The 24,667-nt window shown below is 39.7% G+C and overlaps 1 protein-coding gene across 1 annotated transcript; it reads left to right on the plus strand.

The window, feature by feature from the left end:
• Positions 1–17,276: 17,276 nt before the first annotated feature.
• Positions 17,277–22,678, plus strand: LOC140068908 (cadherin-1-like). The gene is made up of 4 exons (XM_072114268.1): positions 17,277–17,417; positions 17,526–17,640; positions 21,887–22,092; positions 22,592–22,678. The coding sequence occupies exons 1-4, from the start codon at positions 17,277–17,279 to the stop codon at positions 22,616–22,618; spliced, it is 489 nt and encodes a 162-aa protein (XP_071970369.1). The 3' UTR covers positions 22,619–22,678.
• Positions 22,679–24,667: the final 1,989 nt, after the last annotated feature.

A 24,667-nucleotide genomic window follows, 5' to 3' on the forward strand; every position in this document is an offset into this window, starting at 1 on the left:
TTTTAGTAGTAAAGGGAGGCTGCTAGGGGTATTTTAGTAGTAAAGGGAGGCCGCTAGGGGTATTTTAGTAGTAAAGGGAGGCCGCTAGGGGTATTTTAGTAGTAAAGGGAGGCCGCTGGGGTATTTTATTAGGGAAGGAAGGCTGCTGCTGGACATGTTATTAATAAGGGGAGGCCGCTGCTGGACATGTTCTTAATAAGGGGAGGCCGCTGCTGGACATGTTCTTAATAAGGGGAGGCCGCTGCTGGACATGTTCTTAATAAGGGGAGGCCGCTGCTGGACATGTTATTAATAAGGGGAGGCCGCTGCTGGACATGTTAATACAAAATTAGTTTTTTTTCTAAAGGTGACACATCACCCGTTTTTTTGGCAAATTTGATACACCAAGCTCAAAAGGTTGCCCATCACTGTACTATTTGATGTCACATACTCCAGCATATAGTCTTTTACTAACCCTTCCAATATTTTCCCCACAATGGAAGTTAAGCTTACAGGCCTGTAATTGCCTGGCGAAGTTCTAGAGCCCTTTTTATATATTGGCACCACATTTGCCTTGCGCCAGTCACTTGGCACCACACCAGACATTATGGAATCCCTGAAGATTTTAGACAGCGGTACAGCAAGAGTTTAAGAACTCTGGGGTGTAACTTACGTGGTCCAGGAGCCTTGTACACATTGATTTTATTGAGCTTACATTGGATCATGTCTACATTCAGCCAGTCTAGTATATTACAGGATGCATGACCCGCACTGGCACCACCCATATGAGAAGTTCTTTCTTCTATCGTATAAACGGAGCTTAAAAACCCATTTAGTATCTCCACCTTCTCTTGGTCTCCAGTCTTCAATGTCCCATTTACAGAATAAAGGGGTCCAACCTGCTCTGACTAATTTTATTTTGCATTTATATACTTAAAACATTTCTTGAGATTTGTTTTGCTATCTTTAGCCACCTGTGATTCATTTTGTATTTTGGCTGATTTGACTTCCTTTTTGCAGATTTTGGTAAGTTTTTTGTAATTATTGAAAGCCTCAGGTGACCTGTCAGATTTATATTTTTTGAATGCCCTCTTTTTATCATTAATTGCCCTTTGAACTGTAGCTGTAAGCCATGCAGGGTGTAACCTAGCCCGTCTATACTTGTTACCTATTGGAATAAAGTAAGAAGTATAATGACCCAGGATAGATTTGTGAAAGTATCTGATCCCAGTCTACATTCTGTATTGCAGCCCTGAATTTCTGGAAATTAGCCCTCTTAAAATTCTAAGTTTTCGATTTCCCCACCAGTTTTTGCTTTTTACAGTTTAAGAGGAAGATAATTATGTCCTGATCACTGTTCCCAAGGGTTTCCCAGACACTGACATTTTGGACAATCTCTGTATTGTTAGAAATCACTAGGTCCAACAATGCGTCACCTCTTGTGGGATCTTCTACAAGCTGCACCATAAAATTATCCTGCAGAAAGTTAAGAAAATGTCTCCCCTTTACAGATGAAGAAGAGCCCTGACCCCAATTTTTGTTTGGAAAGTTAAAGTCTCCCATTATCACTACAGTACCCTCCTGTGCAGCCCGCTCCATCTGTTTATATATATGTGACCCTCTATTTCCTCAGAGATGTTAGGGGGTCTATAAATTACAACAAAAATGATTTTTTTCAATGCTCTCCTGGTTTTGAATTTCAACCCACAAAGTTTCAGCCAATTCACACTCTTTTGAGACCACTGCCTCATTCAAAATCGCTTTTAAGTCTCTTCGGACATACAGACACCTGTCTGCGCTGTCTTTCCGAAAGAGTGTAAAACCTTGAATATTAACACCCCAATCATGTGATGCATCGAGCCATGTCTCTGCTACACCAACAACATCTAACTGTTCCTCTAATACCAGAGCCTCAAGCTCAACCATTTTGCCTGCGATACTTGTGGCATTTGTGATCATACACTTTAATTTTCCACAGTTATTTATCTGATTTAAAGTAATTTTACTGGCACATATATCCTCACTTTTGTTTTGTAACTTGTGGATCTTCTTATCCACTGCCTTAGTCCCCCATACACCGCCAACCTCACCACCCACCAACATAACCTGTCCCCTCTATGACCTGTCTACCCCTTTTGTGTCTTCCTTTTCCTCCTCCCCGGTCCTAGTTTTAATACTCCACCACCCCTGCTAGGATCTTCTCCCCCAGCACAGCAGCCCCCCTTCCATTTAGGTGCAAGTTATCTACGGAAAACAGCTGGTACCCCAATGAGCCAGTGCTCTAGGAACCCAAATCCCTCTGCTCTACACCAGGATCTGAGCCATGCATTTAACTCCCTGAGCTCCCGCTGTCTGCTCTGTGTAGCACATGGCACAGGTAGAATTCCGGAGAATACTACCTTGGAAATCCTTTCCTTAAAGAGGACCTGTCACTCTCATTTTCGGCACTATGAGCTGCTTACTTAAGTAAGCAGCTCCTAGTGCTTGAACAAAAGCCGCAGTGTTAGAATGATAGCGCTACTGGAAACCTCCGGTAACGCTATCAAACACTGCAATTACAGTGTAATCATCTGACCGCTCGCAAAGTGGTCCGATGTATTCATGAGGGGGCGGTCCGAGGCGCTGCCTCTTCCCCGGACTGCCCCGCTCGCTCCATAGGCCTGCAGTGACTGTCGAGCCCCAGACGGCAGTCACCGCCCATAGCTACGCCCCCACCCCCTCATGAATACGTCGGACAGCTTTGCGAGCTGTCCGACAATTACACTGTACCCTGCCGCAGTGTTTTATAGCGGAGGTTTCCGGTAACGCTATCACTCTAACACTGCGCCATTTGTTCAAGCACTAGTAGCTGCTTACTTTAGTAACTTTAGTAAGCAGCTCCTAGTGCCTAAAATTTGGGTGACAGGTCCTCTTTAAGCTTTGAAACTAATTCTTTAAAACTATTCTTCAGGCTCCTCCACCTACCATCTATTCTGTCATTGGTACCAACATGGACCACTACAGCTGGGTCATCCCCAGCCCCTCCCAGTAATTTATCCACCCTTTTCACCACATGCCGAACCCTGGTACCAGGGAGACCGCAAACCATTTGGTTGAGGCAGTCTTGGCGACAAATTATTCTATCTGTCTAGCTGATTATAGAGTCCCCTACAACCACTAGCTAGACAATCTCCTTATGGGGAGACCCCCTTTTTATATGAGTTGTTGCTCCTGTCCAAATTGATTTATTCCAAGTGCATGTGTGAGGATTACACCAGACAAAAGAAAAAATATTCAGTTATAACTCCCTATAAAGCAGTCAATTCTGCTTTATTCAAGGAAGTACACAAAGTCATATAGAAACAAGAGTATGCATTGCCAGCTTTGTTCTGTGTCTCTTCTTGATAGGAAGATCCAAAATGACCAAGACTTCAGGGTAGGAACATGCCGGCGTCATCTTTGGTTGCAGTCTCAGACACAGACCCCATCTTTGGGAGTAGTCTTCAGACTCAGACACCATCTTTAAAGCAGAGTGATTTCACAGTAACTGTAGACAGTTATCTGATCACATGGTGAAAGGTTAATAAATGTATTTTGTGTTCTCCATTCACACCTTCACCTAGTCCTTTAGTCATTCACAGAAAATTATTGTAAATATTTGACAATTAAGGTTCAGAATGCCATTTTTTTTGCGGGTCAGAAAACATTTTTCCAACTGGGTAGAGCAGGTAGAATGCTTTCAGATATTATTAATTATCAAGAGGGTACTTTACACTTAATTTCACCAACAGAGCATCCTCTCACAGACACATATATGTCCATCAATATAGAAGGACTCTATACCATATTTTGTCCTCCCGACTGCACCTACTAAGAAACATCACTAGATGGCTATAGAGTGCTAAAAATCCAATTTTTATTCAAACTTCAGATAAAATACACCATATCAATTCATTGTACTGGTTTACATTTTTGATAATGCCCTTCTCTTGTATTGAGAAAAGTGTACGTGGGTACACAAAAAAGAAAAAAAGAGGAAAAGGAAAGATATTAAAAACTATGCACAGGGCATGACAGATCCTGGCTGGTGAGTGGGAGTAGTGGATATTGCACCATTGTTTACCCGGCCTCAACAATTTATCTATTAAAACCAAAGTTTTTCAATATTTTTCATGCATGACCTTTATCTTAGAAAGCCACAATGCTATAGCCATGTTATTACCTTTCTATAGGGAAAAGGATTTGTGCCGGTCACCAGAGAGGACCTTCCGTCCAGGAGTCACCTCAATGATAGGAAGATCCAAAATGAACAAGACTCAGACTCAGACACCATCTTTAAAGCAGAGTAATTTCACAGTAATTGTAGACAGTTATCTGATCACATGGTGAAAGGTTAATAAATGTATTTTGTGTTCTCCTTTCACAATTAAGGTTCAGAATGCCATTTTTTTTGCGGGTCAGAAAACATTTTTCCAACAGGGTAGAGCAGGTAGAATGCTTTCGATATTATTAATTATCAAGAGGGTACTTTACACTTAAGTAGTATTTAGAATTTACTGGAACTAGATAACTTTCTACAGGGTTTGGAGCTTCCCTTGGAAGTTGAATCATTGAGGCCTATCTCGCTTTTAAATACATATATTAAATTATTGGCCTAGGTATTGGCCTTAAAATTGGGTACAGTGGCTTCTATTCCTATTTCTATTTCTAATTCATCCAGATTAGACAGGGTTTGTACCTAGGCGAAATATACATTTGAATCTTCACAGGCTTTTTGCTAGCCTTTTTGCTCCATCCCGTAATTGATTGCTGCTAAGGCCTTCCACAGGGAGAGGTGGGAATTCTTATGGAAGATTTTGGAAGCCTTTGGTTTTGGATCATCTTTTATTTCATGGGTAAAGTTAATATAATTTGCTCCCACCGCTTGTATTAAAATTAATCTGGAGTATTCAGAAGGGTTTACCCTTCCTCTGGGTACTAGACTGGGCTGCCCCCCTCCTTTTTGCCATCTTTGTTAAGCCATTAGCTATAAGGATGAGGGAAAACCAGAATATAAGGGGTTTTGGATGTGGGGGAGTAGGGGTCAAGCTACTATAGTATGCTGATGATATTCTTCTATGGTTGACAGACTACAATTATTTTATACCTGAGGTGATTAGAGTTGCCTTGACAATCAATGATATAAAATGTTCCCATTTGGGAAATTTGAAGATTTTGAATACGCAAGGAGATTTTGAATATTTGGGCATAAGAGTGGGTGAGGAGGTTAAGAGATTTCCTGAATTGAACTTGGCCCACCTTTTGAGTAAAGTATGTGCAAAGATTAAAATCCAGACTAGGGACAATTTCTATGGTAAACAGAATTGCATTGATTACGATGTTGTGGCTACCTCCGATTTTGTATGTAATTACTGTGTGTCCAGTGTGGATTGATGGGAAATTTTTCAAGGCTGCAGATTCTGTTTTAAATTCATTAATCTGCGGAAGGAAGCAAGTGGGAATTAAAATTAAACAAGTCTTTTTCTGTCTAACGGTGGATAGAGGAGGATTTTCATTTCGAAATTTTTTTTGTATTTTATAGCACCTCAGGTTCAATAGCATCTCAGCATTCTACCATTTTTATGAAATTGACCCAGTTGGGTACCAATCAAATTGTAAATCTTATGTAAAGAAGTGGCCTATTTGTGGACACATTGTTAAAGTATGGGGGTAAAGTCAAAGATCTTTCGGGCATTAAAGGTTCTATAAGTTCTACCGCTGTCTGTGATCATCCCCACTTCAAAGAATTTTACTGTTTTGAAGATAAACATTTTTAGATAAAATTAGGTGTTCGTAAGGTATGTCACTTATTTGAAAGTGGTAAATTGTTATCAAAAGAGGTGATAGGTTTTAAGTATAATATTAAGTAAGTTCAATTAAGCAGCACTGAATTATAGATATCTGCAAATCTGTCATGCATTCAGCATAAGAGCTACTTCAATGTTTATACACATTAAGTTATTGAATTTATCCTTAACACAGAGGTTATGAAAAAATTATTTATAAAATGTCTAGTAAAATTGTGTATAAGGATTTATTTCATGGTAATAAGGGAAAATGAGAATATGACATAGGAATTATAAAGAGCACTTTTGGGATGAAAATATAAGTAAAGTGTCATTTTGTATTAGTTATAGAATAATACAGTTTAATTTAATTGTGATGAACCTGTCCAGCAACAGCGCAACCACAACCAGACTTGGCGTTAGCTGTCAGACTGGCTAAGTGGTGGTGAACTCACCCTGCACAATTCCTACAGGCTAAGGCCCTGCCTACAGCAGATAAACCGCCCTGACAAGGGTGAACCCGCTATCAGTACCCTGAGAGACACTACAAGGTGTCAGGAAGACTTTCTTCATCTGACAGCTACTGCATGGTCTAGCGGACAAGTACTGGAATGAAGATATAGAACAGTGTTCACACTGGTACACAGAAAACAAGCACAAGTTTGAGACAGGGAAAGCGGGGATCACACCAGGAGAAACACAGACTGACAAACAACAGATACAGACAGACAAGCAGACTTGGACAGAACCAAGATGGCGGCAAAGTTACAAAATCGGATAGTAAATAGAATGGTCAGTAAGCCAAGCAGAAGTCAAATATACAAAATAGCAAACAAGACAATAACACTAGCAAGATAAGACTGAATGACCAGCAGGGCAGAATATAAGAGGAGCAATGGACACCAGCACTGACTGGTTCAGCCGTCCATCACTCTAAGCACAGCTGCAGACAAAATGAGTTCAAACACACACCCAGCTTTCCCAAGGAAAGATCACAAAGCAGGCTGTCAATCACAGGAAACTCTGGGTGTGGTTTTCAAGCACAGAAGGCTGAAGGCGCTTTCATACGATGCGTTGCATTTTTAAATGGGTTTTTCAAAAGAAGCTCCAGTTCCTGTTACATTGAAAAGCACGTGTTTGTGGTGCCTGTTTTGTGTATTGTGTTGCATTTTTGCAATGCTCTTGAAACTTTAATTGATATGTGTTGCGCTTTTACTTGTGTTCTACTCTGCGTACGACCTTTTGCATTCTGCTGTAAAGCAGGGTGTGGTGGCGAAGGAAATGCTTGGCTTCTTTTTGCATCACTTTTCCTCATAGAGATTAACTCGCAATTTCCATGTGTTTGTGTATGCATTACAAACACTGTTCACTTCTCTGGTGCTGAAAAATGTCATCCCCTCTGCGCATGTCGCTGGATGCCTCCAAAAGATTATCTTTAGTGAGTTTTTAACCCTTTTTTAACCCTTTCCTTGCCAATCGTGTTATAGCCCTCTGAAGTGAGGACCTATCACATACCTCCTTGACTATACATATAATACATCCTCACTTCAGAGGGCTATAACATTGGCTCTGTAGCACCTAGAAACACACAAGAATCTCTTTCAAATTAATCTAAAATTGTGTTTCTAGGTGTCAGGGAACCAAAGATATTTATGTTTAAAGTAAGAATTTCGGTGCGATTTGTATATATTAAAATCAATCCCGATGACATTTTAACAGTTAATATCTCAGTTTTTCTGAAACGCAGAAACACAAATTTAAATTCATATGAAAGAAAAGATTCTCTTCTTTCATAGGAAAAAATAATTGAGTATCTAGGTGCCACAGAGCCAGAGATATAGGGGGTCATTTACTTAGGGCCCGATTCTCGTTTTCCCGACGTGTTACCCGAATATTTCCGATTTGTGCCGATTTCCCCTGAATTCCCCTCGGATTTTGGCGCACGCGATCGGATTGTGGCGCATTGGCGCTGGCATGCACACAACGGAAATCGGGGGGCGTGGCCGAACGAAAACCAGACGGATTCGGAGAAAATGCCGCATTTTAAAAAAAAAGTGACGCGAAACTTGCACTTACCTTCACTAGGAATAGGCCGGTGAACTTGAGTGCATTTTGGCAGGCCTCGGGGAACTTCAGCGCAGCAGTGCCACCTGGTGGACGTCGGAGGAACTACCTTAGTGAATCCCGGCCAGACCCGAATCCACTGCAAAGAACGCACCGCTGGATCGCGAATGGACCGGGTAAATAAATCTGCCCCATAGACTTCTGAATTGTGCAACCCCTTCCAAATTTTTAGCCATCAGGCTGCAGGGAGAATTTGGAGGATACTGCACACAGGAGCTGCTGCACCTCACGGATAATAGAAATATTGACAAATTGACAAAATTTTGATAATATCAACTACTGTTTATGTTTTTAACCCTCTCCTATCCAGAACAATCTGAGAATACACTTGCTCACTTGCCTTATATCTTGCAATCACTTTTTTACGAAATTTGAGTGAAACAATGAACATTTGATCCTCTTCACCTAATGTGGTTACATATTAACACTGGGACCCAGAACATGTCCATAAAGTTATATGTAACACGAAAAAACACACACAAGTTCCTGAATAAAGTTTTTATTTCAGGCCTTCCTATACCTATGTTATGGCGTTATTTCTCAATTTCTTATGAACCAAGGAGAGTTCTGTTATTGCACGGCTAATCATAGTATCATAGTATCATAGTATATAAGGCTGGAAAAAGACGCAAGTCCATCAAGTTCAACCTTGTTCAAGTCCATCAAGTTCATAGAGTCTGCCATAACAACCTCCTGCGGCATAGTCTCACTGCTCTTACAGTAAAGAACCTTTGTCTATGGCTATGGTAGAATCGCCTCTCCTGTAGGCGTAGAGGATGCCCCCTTGTCCTGGTCACAGGCCTACGTATAAAAAGATCTTTGGAGAGATCCTTGTACTGTCCGTGCAGGTATTTGTACATTGTAATGAGGTCTCCCCTCATTCGTCTTTTTTCTAAACTGAATAATCCCAAATTTTGTAATCTGTCATTGTATTCTTATCCCACCATTCCCCTAATAATCCTGGTTGCTCTCCTCTGCACCCGTTCCAGCTCTACTATATCCTTTTTATACACTGGTGCCCAAAAGTGTACACAATATTCCATGTGTGGTCTGACCAGGGATTTGTATAAGGGCAAAACTATGTCTTTATCATGAGAATCTATTCCTCTCTTGATACATCCCATAATTTTATTTGCTTTAGCAGCAGCCGCCTGGCTCTGGTCACTAAAATTAAGTTTACCATCCACCAATACCCCCAAGTCCTTTTCAGCTCCAGTTTTACCAAGTAATTGATCGTTTAGAACATAATTATACTTTTTGTTTCCATGGCCCAAGTGCATAACTTTACATTTATCTACATTAAACCTCATCAACCATTTCTCTGCCCACTCCTCAAGCTTCCACAAATCCCTCTGTAATGCTAAACTATCAACCTCAGTATTTATTACTTTACACAGCTTAGTATCATCTGCAAATATTGAAACTTGACTGTGTAAACCCACTACAAGGTCATTCATAAAAATATTAAAAAGAAGTGGCCCCAATACTGACCCCTGTGGCACTCTACTGGCAACGTTAACCCAATCTGAGAATGTGCCATTAATGACGACCCTCTGTTTTCTATCACTAAGCCAATTACCCAAATACACAGATTTTCTCCTATTCCCAGCAGTCTCATTTTATATACCAACCTTTTATGTGGCACGGTGTCAAATGCCTTTGAAAAGTCCAGATATACAACATCCACAGCGTCCCCCAGATCCAGTCTTGAACTTACCTCCTCGTAGAAACCAATCAGATTACTGAGATACTCGAGGACAGCATCTCTAACAAACCCCTCAAATAGGATCGCTATATGATCCTTTTTTGTATATTGGGACCACATTTGCTATGTGCCAGTCCTGTGGAACATAACCAGTCCTCAGTGAATATTCAAATATTAAAAATAACGGTCTGTCTATCACGTTACATAGTTCATGCAGAACCCGGGGGTGTATGCCATCTGGCCCCGGTGATTTATCTATCTTAGTGGTTGCGAGGCAGCGCCGTACCTCTTCCTGGGTTAAACTGTTGACATTCCAAAAAGAATTTACATTATTCCTCATTGTGTCTTCCACCAGGGGATTTTCCTGGGTAAAGACAGTTGAGAAGGCGACATTCAGTAGATTGGCCCTTTCCTCATCTCCTTCCACCATGACCCCCATGTTATTTCTAAGGGGACCCACACTCTCTGTTTTTAGTTTCTTATCATTTATATACTTGAAAAAATAATTTGGGATTATTTTTGCTCTCCCTGGCAATTTTTCTCTCAGTCTCTATTTTTGCAGCCTTTATCTGCTTTTTACAGGATTTATTTTTCTCTCTATAATCCTGTAGTGCCTCATCGCTAACTTCACGTTTTAGCTTTATCTTTCTCGCTTATTGCTTTCCTTACAAGACTAGTTAGCCACATTGGCTTTTTCTTGTTCCTCTTATGCTTTTTCCCATAAGGTATGTGTTTCTCACAGGACTTTTTCAGAATATATGAGAAAAAGTCCCATTTTGGGGGGTGCTTTTGTCTTTGAGAACATTATCCCAGTCTATGCCTTTAAGGTCTTCCCTTAGTTGCTGAAAATTTGCCCTCCTGAAGTTTAGAGTGTTGGTTGCCCCTTCCCTAACGTTCTTAGTAAAGCATAATACAAAATCAATGATATTATGATCACTATTCCCCAGGTTCCCCCCAACCTGTAGTTTTGATACCCTATCAGGTCTGTTGGTAAGGATAAGATCCAGCAGTACCCCCTCTTGTTGGCTCCAGGACTATTTGCGACAGGTAATTGTCTTTTGTTGTTGACAAGAACCTGCTGCCTTTGAAGGACCTGCATGTTTCTGCCCCCCAGTCAATATCTGGGTAATTGAAGTCCCCCATGATAAGTACTTCACCATGCTTTGAAGCCGCATACATTTCACTTATCAGCATTTCCTCTGCTACCTCCATTATATTTGGAGCCTTATAACAAACCCCTAGTAATATTTTATTATTCTTTTTCCCTCCTCTTATCTCCACCCATAGGGACTCCACATTTGCATTTGCGTTACTGATGTCATCTCGCAAGACGGGCTTGAGGTAAGAATTCACATATAAACAAACCCCATCATTTTTGGCTAACAATCTTTTTTAAACAACATGATGGCCATTTAATTGATGGTGTGTTTTTTTTTTTTGTCACATAGATGGAAAAATACGCTAGCTGTCTTGTACTAAGATTTGGAAAATTATATTCGCAAATGGAAAAAAGTGGTTCCTCTCCAACAAAAGCAAAAACCTATGTGCACTTTGAAGAGTGGTGAGTCTTTTGGCTTTTAGTCCATTGCTTTGCACTGGTAAATTATTTGCTTATGTTTGGAATTCAAACATACATTTTTTAAAAGAAATATTTTTGACAAAAGAAAAAAAACTCTTGCATACTTATGGTGTTTTCAAAGCCTGCTGCAGCTTGGGTAAGAGTATGGCATTATCCTCTCCTCCTCAATCCTGCACCTTACTATCAGCCTATAAGGATCCCGACATGTCCATTGAGCAGCCTTTGTAGGGATGAAGTTAAGAAGTGGAGAAATGTCAACAAGGCGGTATTCTTTAACATTTTGGCCTAAAAACAGTCTCAAAGTGTTGTGAAGAATCCCACTGTTGTACTTTTAATTTTTCAAAGAATTGAAAGTGTAACCTTTTGAAACCATTTTTTCACATCATGCAAAGTCCATTATTTTGGGGGACAAGACATTGTCATATGTAAATGATGTAAACATAAAAATACTTTGCTATTTAGATGCCAGATTGAGTCACTGTTAGTGTCCTAATGTACAATTCATACTTGGCATGGTCTCCTTCATATTGAGTATTGAGTCAGCCTCTCATCGATTTTGCTACACCAATGGTTTTTTGAGATGTGCAGTTGGCCTATGGTGTGGTGGACAGAGTGTATCCTCAAAAGCATATTGGCTAAGTAAAGGGCAGGGTAAACAACACCAGAACTATGGTAACTTTGACTATATTGGCATTGAGGTTTGTAGAAAGTTTCAGTGACAATTGTGCAAGGAGGTATTGGCTCGAAGTGAAACACCTTTTTTCTAGAAGTACACTGACAAATTTTGTTAAGAGATTTTTTTTTGTTTAAAATTTACCTTTTCAGAACCACCACATATATTTTTAAGCTGCTAGTGGATTCCACATATTTAAAATGATGTAAAAAAATGTGTCTTTAACCCCTTAAGGATGCAGGGTTTTTTGGCTCATTTCTTGCTCTTCACCGTCAAAAATCCATAACTTTTTCATTTTTCCGTGTACAGAGCTGTGTGAGGGCTTATTTTGTGTGTAACAAATTTGAATTCTCCGTGACATTATTTATTATTCCATGCCATGTACTGGGAAGCTGGAAAAAAATTACAAATGTGGAAAAATTGAAAAAAAAAACACGTTTGTGTCTCGTTCTTGTGGGCTCAGCTTTTCCGACTTCCACCGTGCGCTCCAAATAACATCTCTACTTTATTCTTTTGTTCGGTACAATTGCAGTGATACCAAAGGTTTTATTGCTTTTTACTACATTTTCAAAAGTTAAACAATTGTGTACATTGTGTGATTTTTACTGTTTATTACGTTTTTATATCAGTTCTTAGGAAAGTGGGGTGATTTGAACTTTTAGGTTTTTTACTTTTTTTTTTTTTACTATTTTTTTTTAGACCCTATAGGGTACATTAACCTTAGATGGTCTGAGCATTCCTACCATATACTGCATTACTATGGAGCGGAACGTCAAGGGGTTAAAACAAAAGCAATGCTAGTAAACCTCTAACAAATAATAGAGTACAGGTTATGCAAAGCACACTGTTTTGCAAATTTTAATACCTTCAAAAAAAATATTGCATTTGTCTTGAAGACATAAAATGATTGTTCAATTAATACTTTATTTTTTAACAAAATCCCAACAGATCACAGGGCAATATATCTCAAAGCCAAACTTTATCACCACCATCCAATGAAGCCCAAGATGATAGCCCTGGAAATCAATCTTCCAAGGAGGAGGAGGCAAATATTTGGGAACCATGCGAGTGGGAAATTTAAAATGAGTCATCACCAGAAAGAGCAGCTATGGCACCATCCACAATTCATGGAAGGCATGCTTCATGACGACAAGCCACAGGTTGTCTCAATCACACATATTTTTAAGCTGCTAGTGGATTCCACATATTTAAAATGTTGTCAAACGATGCGTTTTGTAAACATAAATGTTAACAGTAATGTAATTAGGCAAATCACCCCTCCTCAGCTGTTGTAATGCATTCCAAAACAAAATTCAAACGCCCTTAACATCATGTGTGACCGTAGCCTCATATGTCGTCATCCCCCTGGGGTGTGAGTAAAGTGCTTAAAAATGCAGGACACAGCCTCAAATTCAAAAATTACCTACCTCACATGACTTGTGTCCATGTGGATTTGAGACATTTGCAACAAAAAGTCTCAAAAAGAAGTCAAAATTTGCACCTGCCAGGAGAGGAAAAACTGAACATGTATCACAAGTAAAAATGACATGATCATACATAAGGCACAAAAAAGAGCTGCCAAATGTCTAAAAAATGTACCAAAAGAAAGAAAAAACTATTATACATGTCCCCCGTTGTGTATTGCAATAATATTCAAATGTCCATACATTATTTAAAAAACACTTTATCAGCATTGGTGGGGCCATTCAACAAAAAGTTTAAAAGTCCACACTTTTGGGGCTTCACTTGATCTACAATGTGTATGCATGCTTGGCTGCCTGTAACTGTTGCAGGCATACTGTGGGCCAAGGGAGTTGCTCACCCCCACCCGTATTCTGCCACAACTGGCTTAATCTTTTAACCATGTACGGTGCTGTATGTGTAGAAACATTCCACCAATGGCCACGGATTAAAGTCAATGGGGAAATATATTGGTTGTTTTATCATACAAACATCTGGCATGTGGGTGTGTGTATGTGTAAATGTACTGCATTAGTTTGTCAGTGTATTAAAGGTTGTTTTAAAAGCCTCATATTCATGGTGTTGCTCATCTGGGCATTCACATTCAATTGAATTTGCCATATATATACATTTTTTCAATTAGATGTTGTTAAACATTTTTTACCTGTGTGAAGATAATTTCTCATAAATGTAGCAATGTTGTCCCTTAGAAACAAAACTGTGTCCTTAGATACAACCACCTTTGTTGGAGAGATTGCTCAAAGTAACAAAGTTTTTGTATATGAAATGTCCGGGAGATGCATGTCCCATAACCGTCCTGTGATAATGATCGCTGAATCCAGGTGGTCAGGCCGGGCTCAATAGCGCATGTCTGGTCACCGCTGCCAAAATGTGAGGTGGTAGTCTACAAAGAAGCCATCTCGTTTCTAAGGGACAACTTGGCTACATTTATGAGAAATTATCTTCACACAGGAACATTTTTTAATTACATCCAATTGAAGAAATGTTTACATATGGCAAATGAATTCAATTAAATGTGAATGCACTGATGGGAATACCCCTTTAAGTGTGGTCCCATTTTTTTTGCTGTTATTTAATTTAGTGACTTTAAATTGGCCTTATTTGGAATCAGAATGTGTTTTGAATGGTGCCTGAGAAAAATAAAAAACCAAAATTAAGCACAACAAAAGACTAACATGTTTTTAAGTCCTTTCATGAAAAAAATAAAAAGGTTACATAAAAAAATACAATCATTATTAATAATTATTGTCTTCAATAATAATTATATTGTTATTAATAATTACAATAAGTATTATCTTCATTTTTCTTTAATTAAAACATTTCTCAATTTAATATTCCAAACTAAAAAGAAAAGCAACAATAATCTAAAAATCCTTCAGCAGAAATTAAATACTTGGCAATGTATCCTGATACTACATTGTATACACAACAACATGCACAACAAACTTTGACCACAACGTCCACATGATTTGGAGCCAAGCAAATGGCTGTACCCAAAATGTACCACTGACTACTTAGGATACCAAAGGCTTACTCTGCCATCGGCAATAGCCAAAATAAGAATTGAAATTGAGAACCACAATGTGGTGGCTGGATAACACGGACATGTTTGCCATCAATGGCTGCAAGGCAATTAGGGAATTCTGTATGTGCAGTGTCTTTGATTATCTTGCAGATGATGCTTTTGCCCAAAAGAAAATGAAGGTGGAAGGTGGAATACTTTTCACCAGACGCTTGAAATCTGTAAATAAAAATTAAAAAACAATATTTTAAACTAATATAAAAATAGGAAATGTGTGACAGTAATTGACTAATGAAATACAATCAAAGTATGACAAATTTTGAAACAAGAATGTTACGAAAAAGTATAGTATATACAGGATAACTCTGACAATATTTAGATTGTATTGTTATCCTTCTTTGCCTAATAGAATATATGGGGAAGGATTGTTTAGGTTTAGGAGATGCAACCTGGAAGACGCAAATTTGTTACATTTGTTATGGAGCTGCCCTAAGATAGATCTTCTCCCAGAAGGGGCCTGTCTGGAATTAATGAGATTGACTAAGGTACAGATATGTTTGAAAATGGAAAATGCTCTTTTAGGTAGTATGACTGGACTACATTCTTAAAGGATTATTCATTCCTAGGTTGATGATAATTAAAGTATGGGTATATTAAAGCCCCTATTGTTGTAGAATGGGCAAATATGGTGGATAGAGTTAAGATTTATGAAAAATTTGGTAGAGTTAAATGATATTATGTCGTGGCAGAAGATGTGGCTTCTTTGATGAGATATTTTTTTTTCTTTTTCAGTCCAGGTCCAGGAGGGAAGGGGGTGTTCTTGGGAATAAGATTGTTTGATTAGTATTGAAGAAGAGTGAAGAACAGGCGATACCTATTTGGAGAAAACATTTCTCTTCTCTGGAGAAATGTGCAGTTACTCGGAGATCTCTCCTTTCGGTTTTAATATAAAATCGGTGCAAGTTCATGCGCTGATGGAGTCTCCGGCATGTTTCCCCAGCATAAAGTCCTGTGGTTGGACACTGTTGACACATAATAAGGTAGACCACATAAGAAGACCTGCAGGAAAACGTCCCCTTGATGTTATGTACCTGCTGTGATTGAGGTACAGGTACATGGTCACCCAAGTGAATGTGCTGGCAGGCAGGGCAAGGTACCATTTTCTGATGGGGGGTCTACTTAATATTAAATTCCAATTTGTATCCAATGTGATAGAAAATTGTTGATAAAAGATGTACTCTTTGGATCTGTTTATATTACATGTTTTGTAATGTAATTCGAATTCTCAATAAAAAAAATACATTGTATCAGGGTAAATAACATGTATACACTTAAACTCCAGGCTATTTAGATTGCAGTGGATAAACTGTTCCTATTTGGTGAGAGCAAACAGAGATCTTCAAATGACACATAAGTATGTCAGAAATCAAAATATTCTGAGTTGCACACTAAACCCTTTTGGGAGCTATCTCACAGTCACGGACCGATCCCACGTCCAGCAAACAGTAAAAATAAAAAAGTCTGACCGGAGCTCCTTTTGTGTCCTTTTGTATATTCTTTAGCGAATCCACAGTTTCATTCCACTTTCCCTCTCAGGAACTTCTCTAGTGTAGTTTCACATAAGTGATACTTGGATGAGAATAGATCACTGTTCAGACAGTCCAGCTGCGTTTTCTTCTATCTTGTAACGACTCAACTAATTATAGGGCTACTGCAGAGAAGATTCAAGCAGCAATAGTGCAGTATGTTCAAAACAGATTAAAATGTATTTAGATAAAACATACTCACAAAGCAAGAATAAAAATGCGCATATAAAATCCACCATGCGGACGCCAGTCTCGCTAGTTTGCCCGACCCAGGGTTTCCCTAACCCGGCTTCTTCCGGGGTGTTGCTGACGGAGCCGTAGTAGCGAAACCCTGGGTCGGGCGAACTAGCGAGACTGGCGTCCGCATGGTGGATTTTATATGCGCATTTTTATTCTTGCTTTGTGAGTATGTTTTATCTAAATACATTTTAATCTGTTTTGAACATACTGCACTATTGCTGCTTGAATCTTCTCTGCAGTAGCCCTATAATTAGTTGAGTCGTTACAAGATAGAAGAAAACGCAGCTGGACTGTCTGAACAGTGATCTATTCTCATCCAAGTATCGCTTATGTGAAACTACACTAGAGAAGTTCCTGAGAGGGAAAGTGGAACGAAACTGTGGATTCGCTAAAGTATATCAGAAAGTTGCAATACTTTTTGTTTTGTGGTGATTGGAATTTACTTCTTTTGAACACTTAACCTGCCAAAGGTTTCTGGCATCTATATTGGGATCTACATAAGCCACTAAAATCAGCTCTGAAAAGAAAAAACGCTGGCTCAGCTTTTCTGCACATCTGTAAATGCTTATATTGCTAGAGGGGATGGCTACCACACCCTGCGTGATGAGGAGGAGGGATGGACTGGACTTTCACTTCCATCCAAACGCAGGAGTAAAGCAACACTCAGAAATCTCTGGAACAATGAAAGTCACTCATCTGGCACTTCTTATACTCCTAGTGAAGGTAACAACAAGACAATTCCTGTATACATACAGTAGATATTTACCTGACGTTATGATAATTGGGATGCAGTTTTATATATACTGGTATTAGACAGGATTTATTTTATAGGTGTCCCTTGTGGTCTCAGAAGAGCCAGAACAATGCAAGCCAGGCTTCAGTGAACAGCGTTATGCTTTTACTGTGACCCGCAAAGTCCTGGAGAGACGCAGAGTCATTGGCAAAGGTAAAGAATTGGAAATACAGCTTCATTTTACTGTGAAAAATGAATCATATTTTGCATACTTGTATTTTACATTTTATGGTATGAGTTAGCAGCACTTTCCTACATTGTGGTCAATAGGTTCTCATATTGGGGTGAACTCTGCTCATCTACAAAGCATGTGGATTGCAGCAACGGGAAAAGGTGTTCATTATTTTAACTCCATTCCTTTAAAATTTTGTTCAAAAGATATACCGGGGCACGTGTATCTATTTTTTTGGCTTGCTTTTTATTTTTTATTTTCATGGCACGTGCTTTTTAGCCACAAAAGTCTCAAATTTTGGCACAAATCAGCACCTGCTCCCTACCTGAAGAAGGAAATACCGAGAGCTGTTTATGTGACTTTTGTTTCAATAAGTTGCAACTTTTCCTAAAGACCTTAACTCCTCACAAGTAATATATTTACATGTTTACTGCACAGTGGTTGGTTGGGGTGCCTATTTAGGATTATAATCTGCTATCTGCTAGTGACATTATTTTGCAAGATGGCAAAGTCCTTTCATGTATTCAACATCTGGACATCTTAGTAATAAATTCCTTAGAAACCTCAGAAGGAATTCAGGCTCACATTCCAGAGTTTTCCAGAGCTAAATAGAGAACATCTCCATAAACGTTGAGGCTTGATTGTCTGCTGTGCCCCAAGCTACTTTACATTACAAGCATTGCAAGAAGTATTAAAAAGGGTCAATAAATTGATTTTTTAACACGTCTTTCTTGGGGTTGCTCCACCAGGACAATGAATGTAAAATGAGTAAAATAAAATGGCAGAAGCCTAGCAAGAGCACTAATGTGTTGGGTTAATTGTAAAGTAACAATGTCATCCACTAAGGTGTGATCTTTACAGTGGGAAACCATCATATTTAGTGCATGTACTTTGTGAAAACCCCAAAACTGCCAGTAATAATAATAGCACTCGATGCAGCTAGAACCAGACACTCGAGACTACTATTCATGGAGCTGAGAAAGTAAATGGCATCTAAGTCTCTAAGAAGCAGATGCCATTGATGTAGAGTATGAGGGAACAGGGAGATTTTCCCTGAGCACTTTGCACTTTGACCCAGAAAGAGTGGCCTCAAAGTAGTCAGCAGAGATAAGTACATGTTTTTTTCTATTTTTCCCAAAGCTCCTGGGGCAAATATGGTGGGAGTACTGTTACTAGAGATAAGCGTACACCGCCTGGCCAATCATAGCCATGGCTAGTTTCTAGGGGAGTCAATGTATTGGTTTATTACTGATAAGGCAATATGTCTGGGTCAGGCGGGTCCACTCGTCTCTAGCTGTGGATTTTGGGAATGGTGGGTCCCCTGTAAATCTTGGCTATGATGGGGGCCCCGTGACTATTAGTTATGGTAGGGGTCCCTGTTACTATTGGCTACATATGGGTCCTTTAGCTATTGGCTACAGAGGATACCCTTTGACTATCTGCTCCAGGGACACCATTACTAACTGTGAAAGCACTATTACCATATATTGACTACTGTGGGGACAACCTAACCATATTTCTTACTGTGGGGGCACTATTTTTATCTTGTCTTCTGTGGGAGCACTGTTATCATATTGGCTACTGTGGGAGGCACTGTTTTAATATTGGCTACTGTGGGGGTATAATAGTGATCTCTAGGGAAGCAAGAGAACAGTGTTATGTTTTTTATAAGATAGTGAAGGAGATGATCATGGACCTCAAATTTTTGTGTTGCTAAATCTGCAAATCATAAATAAGAAAATGAAATAGACTCCCTCCCATTAAAGACGCTGTGGGTCACCATATTTACAGTAAGTGCTTGTATTACTCATGATCTCACAATTCTGCAGCACCTCCTGTGTGCTTCTCCTATCTTCTGTGTATCTTCTCCTATGACTGCAACCTACATGGAGACAGGCTTATGCTACATCCGATATATCACTTAGCAATAGACAAAATGATAAATATGCTACAGTATAAGTATGAGTGGCTCTTTTGTATAGGGTGGGAAGTATTTACCTAGTCCCATAATGAAGATGTGGTATTTTTCAGTTTAATACTCTTGTCTCTAAAATAACAGCTCACGAAAATCAAAACTAGTGCAATTTTTAGTCAGGCTTAAAAATATAGAACCTCCCTGAAGATAAGGCCTAGCGGCAGTCATAGCTACAGCTCTTCTATGCCATACATTAGTATTAGTAGATCTTTTAGATACTGCAAGAAGTTGTGACATGGATGAAAAATGAATGGTCTAAAATCACTGACAGTCTCTGCTGTAATCCGCTAAAAGCAACTACCTGACAAGAAGGGGTAATTGAAAGAATGTGCTAAACATCAGAGATTGGGGTCAAATGAGGGAGATTTATCAGTAGTGTCTGAGGTTAAACTTGGTCTAGTTACCCATGGAAACCAATGAGAGCTCAGCTTTACTTTTAAAAACAGCCGAGGGAAAATTAAAACTGAGCTCTGGTTAGTTTCCATGGGTAACTAAACATTATTGCTCTCAGACACTTCTGATAAATCTCCCCAATGATTCAATAGAAATGGAGTCACAAGAAATTCAGCATGAAATTATAATTATAAGCATGTTAGTAAAATTGTTAGCATGACTGTATTTAAACAAAATTAAACTATTTAGCTTTTTGTTCATAAAACCAGGATTGGTAAATGTACCATAGATTGTTGTACATAGAAATAGAGTCACGAGATTTTCTTGATGGAAATCAGATGGTTATGCGGATGTATGTGATGACATGTGTCAGGATCGGAGGTGGTGAACCCACGGAACCACTGCAAGCGATGACGTAAGCCGACACCAGAGCCCGAAGTAGCGGGATACCACCAGGACTTGATGCAGCGGGTTACTATCGGGTCGCACCACAGGCATGGCTTGCTTGCGGTAGTGGCAAAGGCGAGATACAGAAATGGTAGGCAGAATCAGAGTCATAGTCAGACAGGAGGTCAGGACAGGCGGCACAGGATTGGAATCAAAGACGTAGCAGAAGATCAAGGCAGATGGCAGAGAATCGAGGTCAGGAAACTAAGCAAAGGTCACAATGTATAGATCAGAATAGTCTCACTATAACAAGGCACAAAGATCCGGCAGGGGTCACAGGAAGAGGAAGGCAATATATCAAGGCAGCAATCTTGAGGGCCTGAAGATAACATTCTGGACTGCAGTGTTCATCAAAGAACACAATTAGAACGCAATTATCCTCACAGAGCCGACACACCAGCCGTCACTGGAGCGTGGACAGGTAAGAATCGTGGTAGCTACCGCGCTGGGGTTGCCGCTACACGGGGTCGCAGGAGCACCTGTGACAGTACTCCCTTCGGCCTCCCCTCTTCTTGGCCAGAAGGAACCTTTGAAGAACACTGCGGTCCAGAATGTGGTCTCTAGGCTCCCAAGATCTCTCCTCTGGCCCTAACTCCTCCCAGTCGATGACAAAGAACTGCTTCCCTCTAACCGACTTCATGTCCAGGACCTCTTTTACTTTAAAGACAGTGGTGGAATCAGCCTTAGGACAAGGAGGACGGGATGCGCATGGTGAGAGGAAGACGAAGCTTGTAAGCCTTGGGATTAATGCGCTACAGCAACTCGAATGGACCCAGGAAACGAGGACTAAGTTTGTAGCTGGGTATCTTAAGCTGAACATATCTGGCGGACAGCCACACTTTATCACCCGGAGAGAAGACTGGGGGAAGCGGACACCCGAAGTAGACTGATGAGTTTGCTCCCAGCTGGACTTGAGATCTTGTACCAACTCTTCCACGGCAGGAACATCATAAGGCTTGGAGAAAGGAAGAGGTGGGCGTGGATATCGACCATAAACAACAAAGAAGGGAGTGGCACCGGCTGGAGCACCCGTGACGACATGACTACAATATATTAATATATTAAATAAATCTGAAAAATTAATATAAGACACTGGCTTATTTTTGGGGAAACACGGTAGCACTGACTAATTATTTAATGACTATATGTTTAATGATTATATTTGTAGTAGCTCAAATTTAGTGCTGTATAATAATATATATAATTCATGGATAAAGACTGAACATTGCAGTCTACAGGATAATGATACATTCTACTATAACATTTTAAATACTGCAAATAATCACAATTCTAAATACACTTCTAAATACACAGTGCCAAATAGACTTTTTATAAGCATAATAGTACATTCCAAAAAGTTCTTGTAAATCTGTGAATCTTTTTTTAATTTTTTTTTTGTTATTCTGTTTTAGTAAGTTTTACATCCTGCTCTGCTAATAACCGTGCACTCTACTCATCTGATGATACCCGATTTCAAGTATTTCCTGATGGTAAAGTTACAGTGAAAAGACAACTCACCCTCCATGATGGATCTGTCAGCTTTGTGTTAAATGCATGGGATGCCAAAGGAACACGACACTCTGTACCCATTCTTGTGTGGAATGAAAGGGAACAACAGGTATTCTGAATATTCTCATTTATCGAAATACATCATTACAAGTCTCTCAGCTGTGGTGTGTATTCAGCCAATGTAGACATGTCTGATACACTGACCACAAGGAGAGTTTTGACAGAAATTGAGTTTCCTGACATTGTATAATTTCACAAAATATAAAATTGTCACATGTATGTATTTTTGAATAGGGTATTGAATTTATAATATATCAGTATAAAATTGCTCTACACGGACATAGAATAATAATAAAATATTCAGTCTGCCGTCTCCCACCACTAGAAGGAGCTTTCAGAAGATAGATCTATTATTGGCACTAGTTAAAACAGTCTAAATCTAGAAAAAGTTTACCCTCCCCTTGTGGTGAATGCAGACAGGCAGACTTTTAAGTGTGACGGAAGGAAGATGATTTATTTTATAAAGGTCTAATGATTCTGAATTTATAAGTAGACTTATAAACAAAATATATAATATGCTGTTCTTTTCTTGTTTTTTAAACTACTAGGTGGCGGATTCTTTTGGAAGATCCTAAAGGGTTTACCTCCGCTCATACTTTCCTATTTTATGAATAAATAAATGTTTTGATACAGCAGTGTTTAGCATCTTTTTTTTTTTTTTTTATTTCTTTGCATGGCATACCAAGTTCCTTCAGAGCTCCAGTGTTTCTAACATCTAAAAGTACCACACATGTAAAGGCGACCTGCCACCTCCAAACGCCACAATAAACCTTAAAACGTACCTTATAGGCAGGCGACTGTAATTGTGGTTTAATGATGCTAGTGTGGCTACAATGCCTTGGTGCTTTGGCCCAAAAAGGACATTTATTGCCCCAACCCTTTGTCACAGCTCCACATTACTACAATGCTCATGCATAGAATGCTTAGCATTCCGGTGCCGGGAAGCACGTCCCTGGGCACTTCCACTGGTGCATCGCACATGTGAGGTTTGAAGGTGACAGGTTCCCTTTAAGGGAAAACCATAATGGAAGTATAAATTTATCTAGACTTGGTAGTGTAATAATTCAGCAACCACATGAGTAACTGGTTATGTCATATGACCTTTAGGTTTTGTTGGGACATATGTGTTCCCTGCTGTTGTTTTATACAAATCAAATATAGCAATGATCTTATGGTAACTACCCATTGGATCACTTTTATTAGTGATCTGCATACAGACATGCTTTTGGGAGGCGTGATCTGCATACAGACACGCCTACCCTGACATCTTTAGTGCACAGCTCCTGGTAGCTGCACACACTTGTCTATGAAGCTGGGTTCTGCGCATGCGCAGTAGCTCCGGCTTCAGAGCCGAGACCATGCAGCTAGCAGCCTGCATTCTGCGCATGCACAGAACCCAGCTTCTCAGACGAGAGCACACAGAAGATGTCTGGGTAGGCGGAACGCAAGTGGATACTGGGGCATGGAATAGTCGCGCTGTGTAGCCTCAGTTCTGGCTACTCCACGCCCCAGTAGCCCTAAAAAGGGCTATACAACTCCACATTACAGGAACCTACCACTGGATCCACTTTTAAATGGTAGATCCATGGTGGTAGGTTTCCTTTAAGTTGTGATTTTGTAAGGTGACAGCCATCCAGTGGAGGCAGATGTGCCTTGTCTGCTGCAGTGAGGATATTTTCTGGATGGAAAGGTCTAGTGAGTAAAAGACAGATTAGTAAGGAGTTACGGTAATCAAGACTGAATGAACAATAATGGGTTTAAGAGGTTTCCAAAGAAAGGGAAGGACATATTCTAGAAATGTTTTTGAGGTACATATGGCATAAAGAGATTGAATATACTGAAGGTCTGAGTCAGTCTATGAGACAACTATAACCCCAAGACCAAAATCTAAGATGGAAAGTTATAGTTGGGTAAATTGGTAGATGAAAAGATGAAAAAAGGGCAATAAGCTCAGTTTTTTTAAGTAAAAATTCCACATGGATGCTGTGTTCCTAAAACAAGCAGCACAAGTAGAAATAGCTTAGTTTTTAAGAAAAATGTCTTTTAAAATGATGCAAATGAGCATAAGGGTCTCCTGTCTACGTCACAGAAACTGAAAATTTTTCACACCTCCATTCAGTGTTACAAACCATCTCCATTCCCCTGCTAGAGAACTAGTGATGATGACTTCTGGCAATTTCCTTGCATGCATAGCTACTCAATGAGATGACTGCAAAGCTGAGGCCTTGCTTCAAACTATGAAGCCCGAGTCCTCTGGCCCCTACTCATTATAACCCTGTATGACAACTTCCTGTTACATACCCGTTCTAAGGGAACCACAGAGGGAGCTTAGAATTCTTGTAGGGACCGGCCTGCCAAAGCCAAGATGACAGCGTCCTGTGAACTAACCAAAGTCCACTGCTATCCCACATGCTGGGATTACTTCAAGTTAGGATCCCCAGCTGAACTGGAGAGAGCTATGCCAACCTTCATACACTGATAGATAACATCAGATAAAATCCTACCATAGTAAGCCTCCAAAGCTAGCTCTCTAAACCTCAACCTCATCTCTGATCGCCCGCTGCAGCCTAAAGTCAGGTCCTGAGTCTACAGCGACATCTAAAGACATCACTGCAATTTTCTTC

The sequence above is a fragment of the Engystomops pustulosus genome, chromosome 7 (genome assembly GCF_040894005.1).
Source record: "Engystomops pustulosus chromosome 7, aEngPut4.maternal, whole genome shotgun sequence".
Taxonomy (NCBI): domain Eukaryota; kingdom Metazoa; phylum Chordata; class Amphibia; order Anura; family Leptodactylidae; genus Engystomops; species Engystomops pustulosus.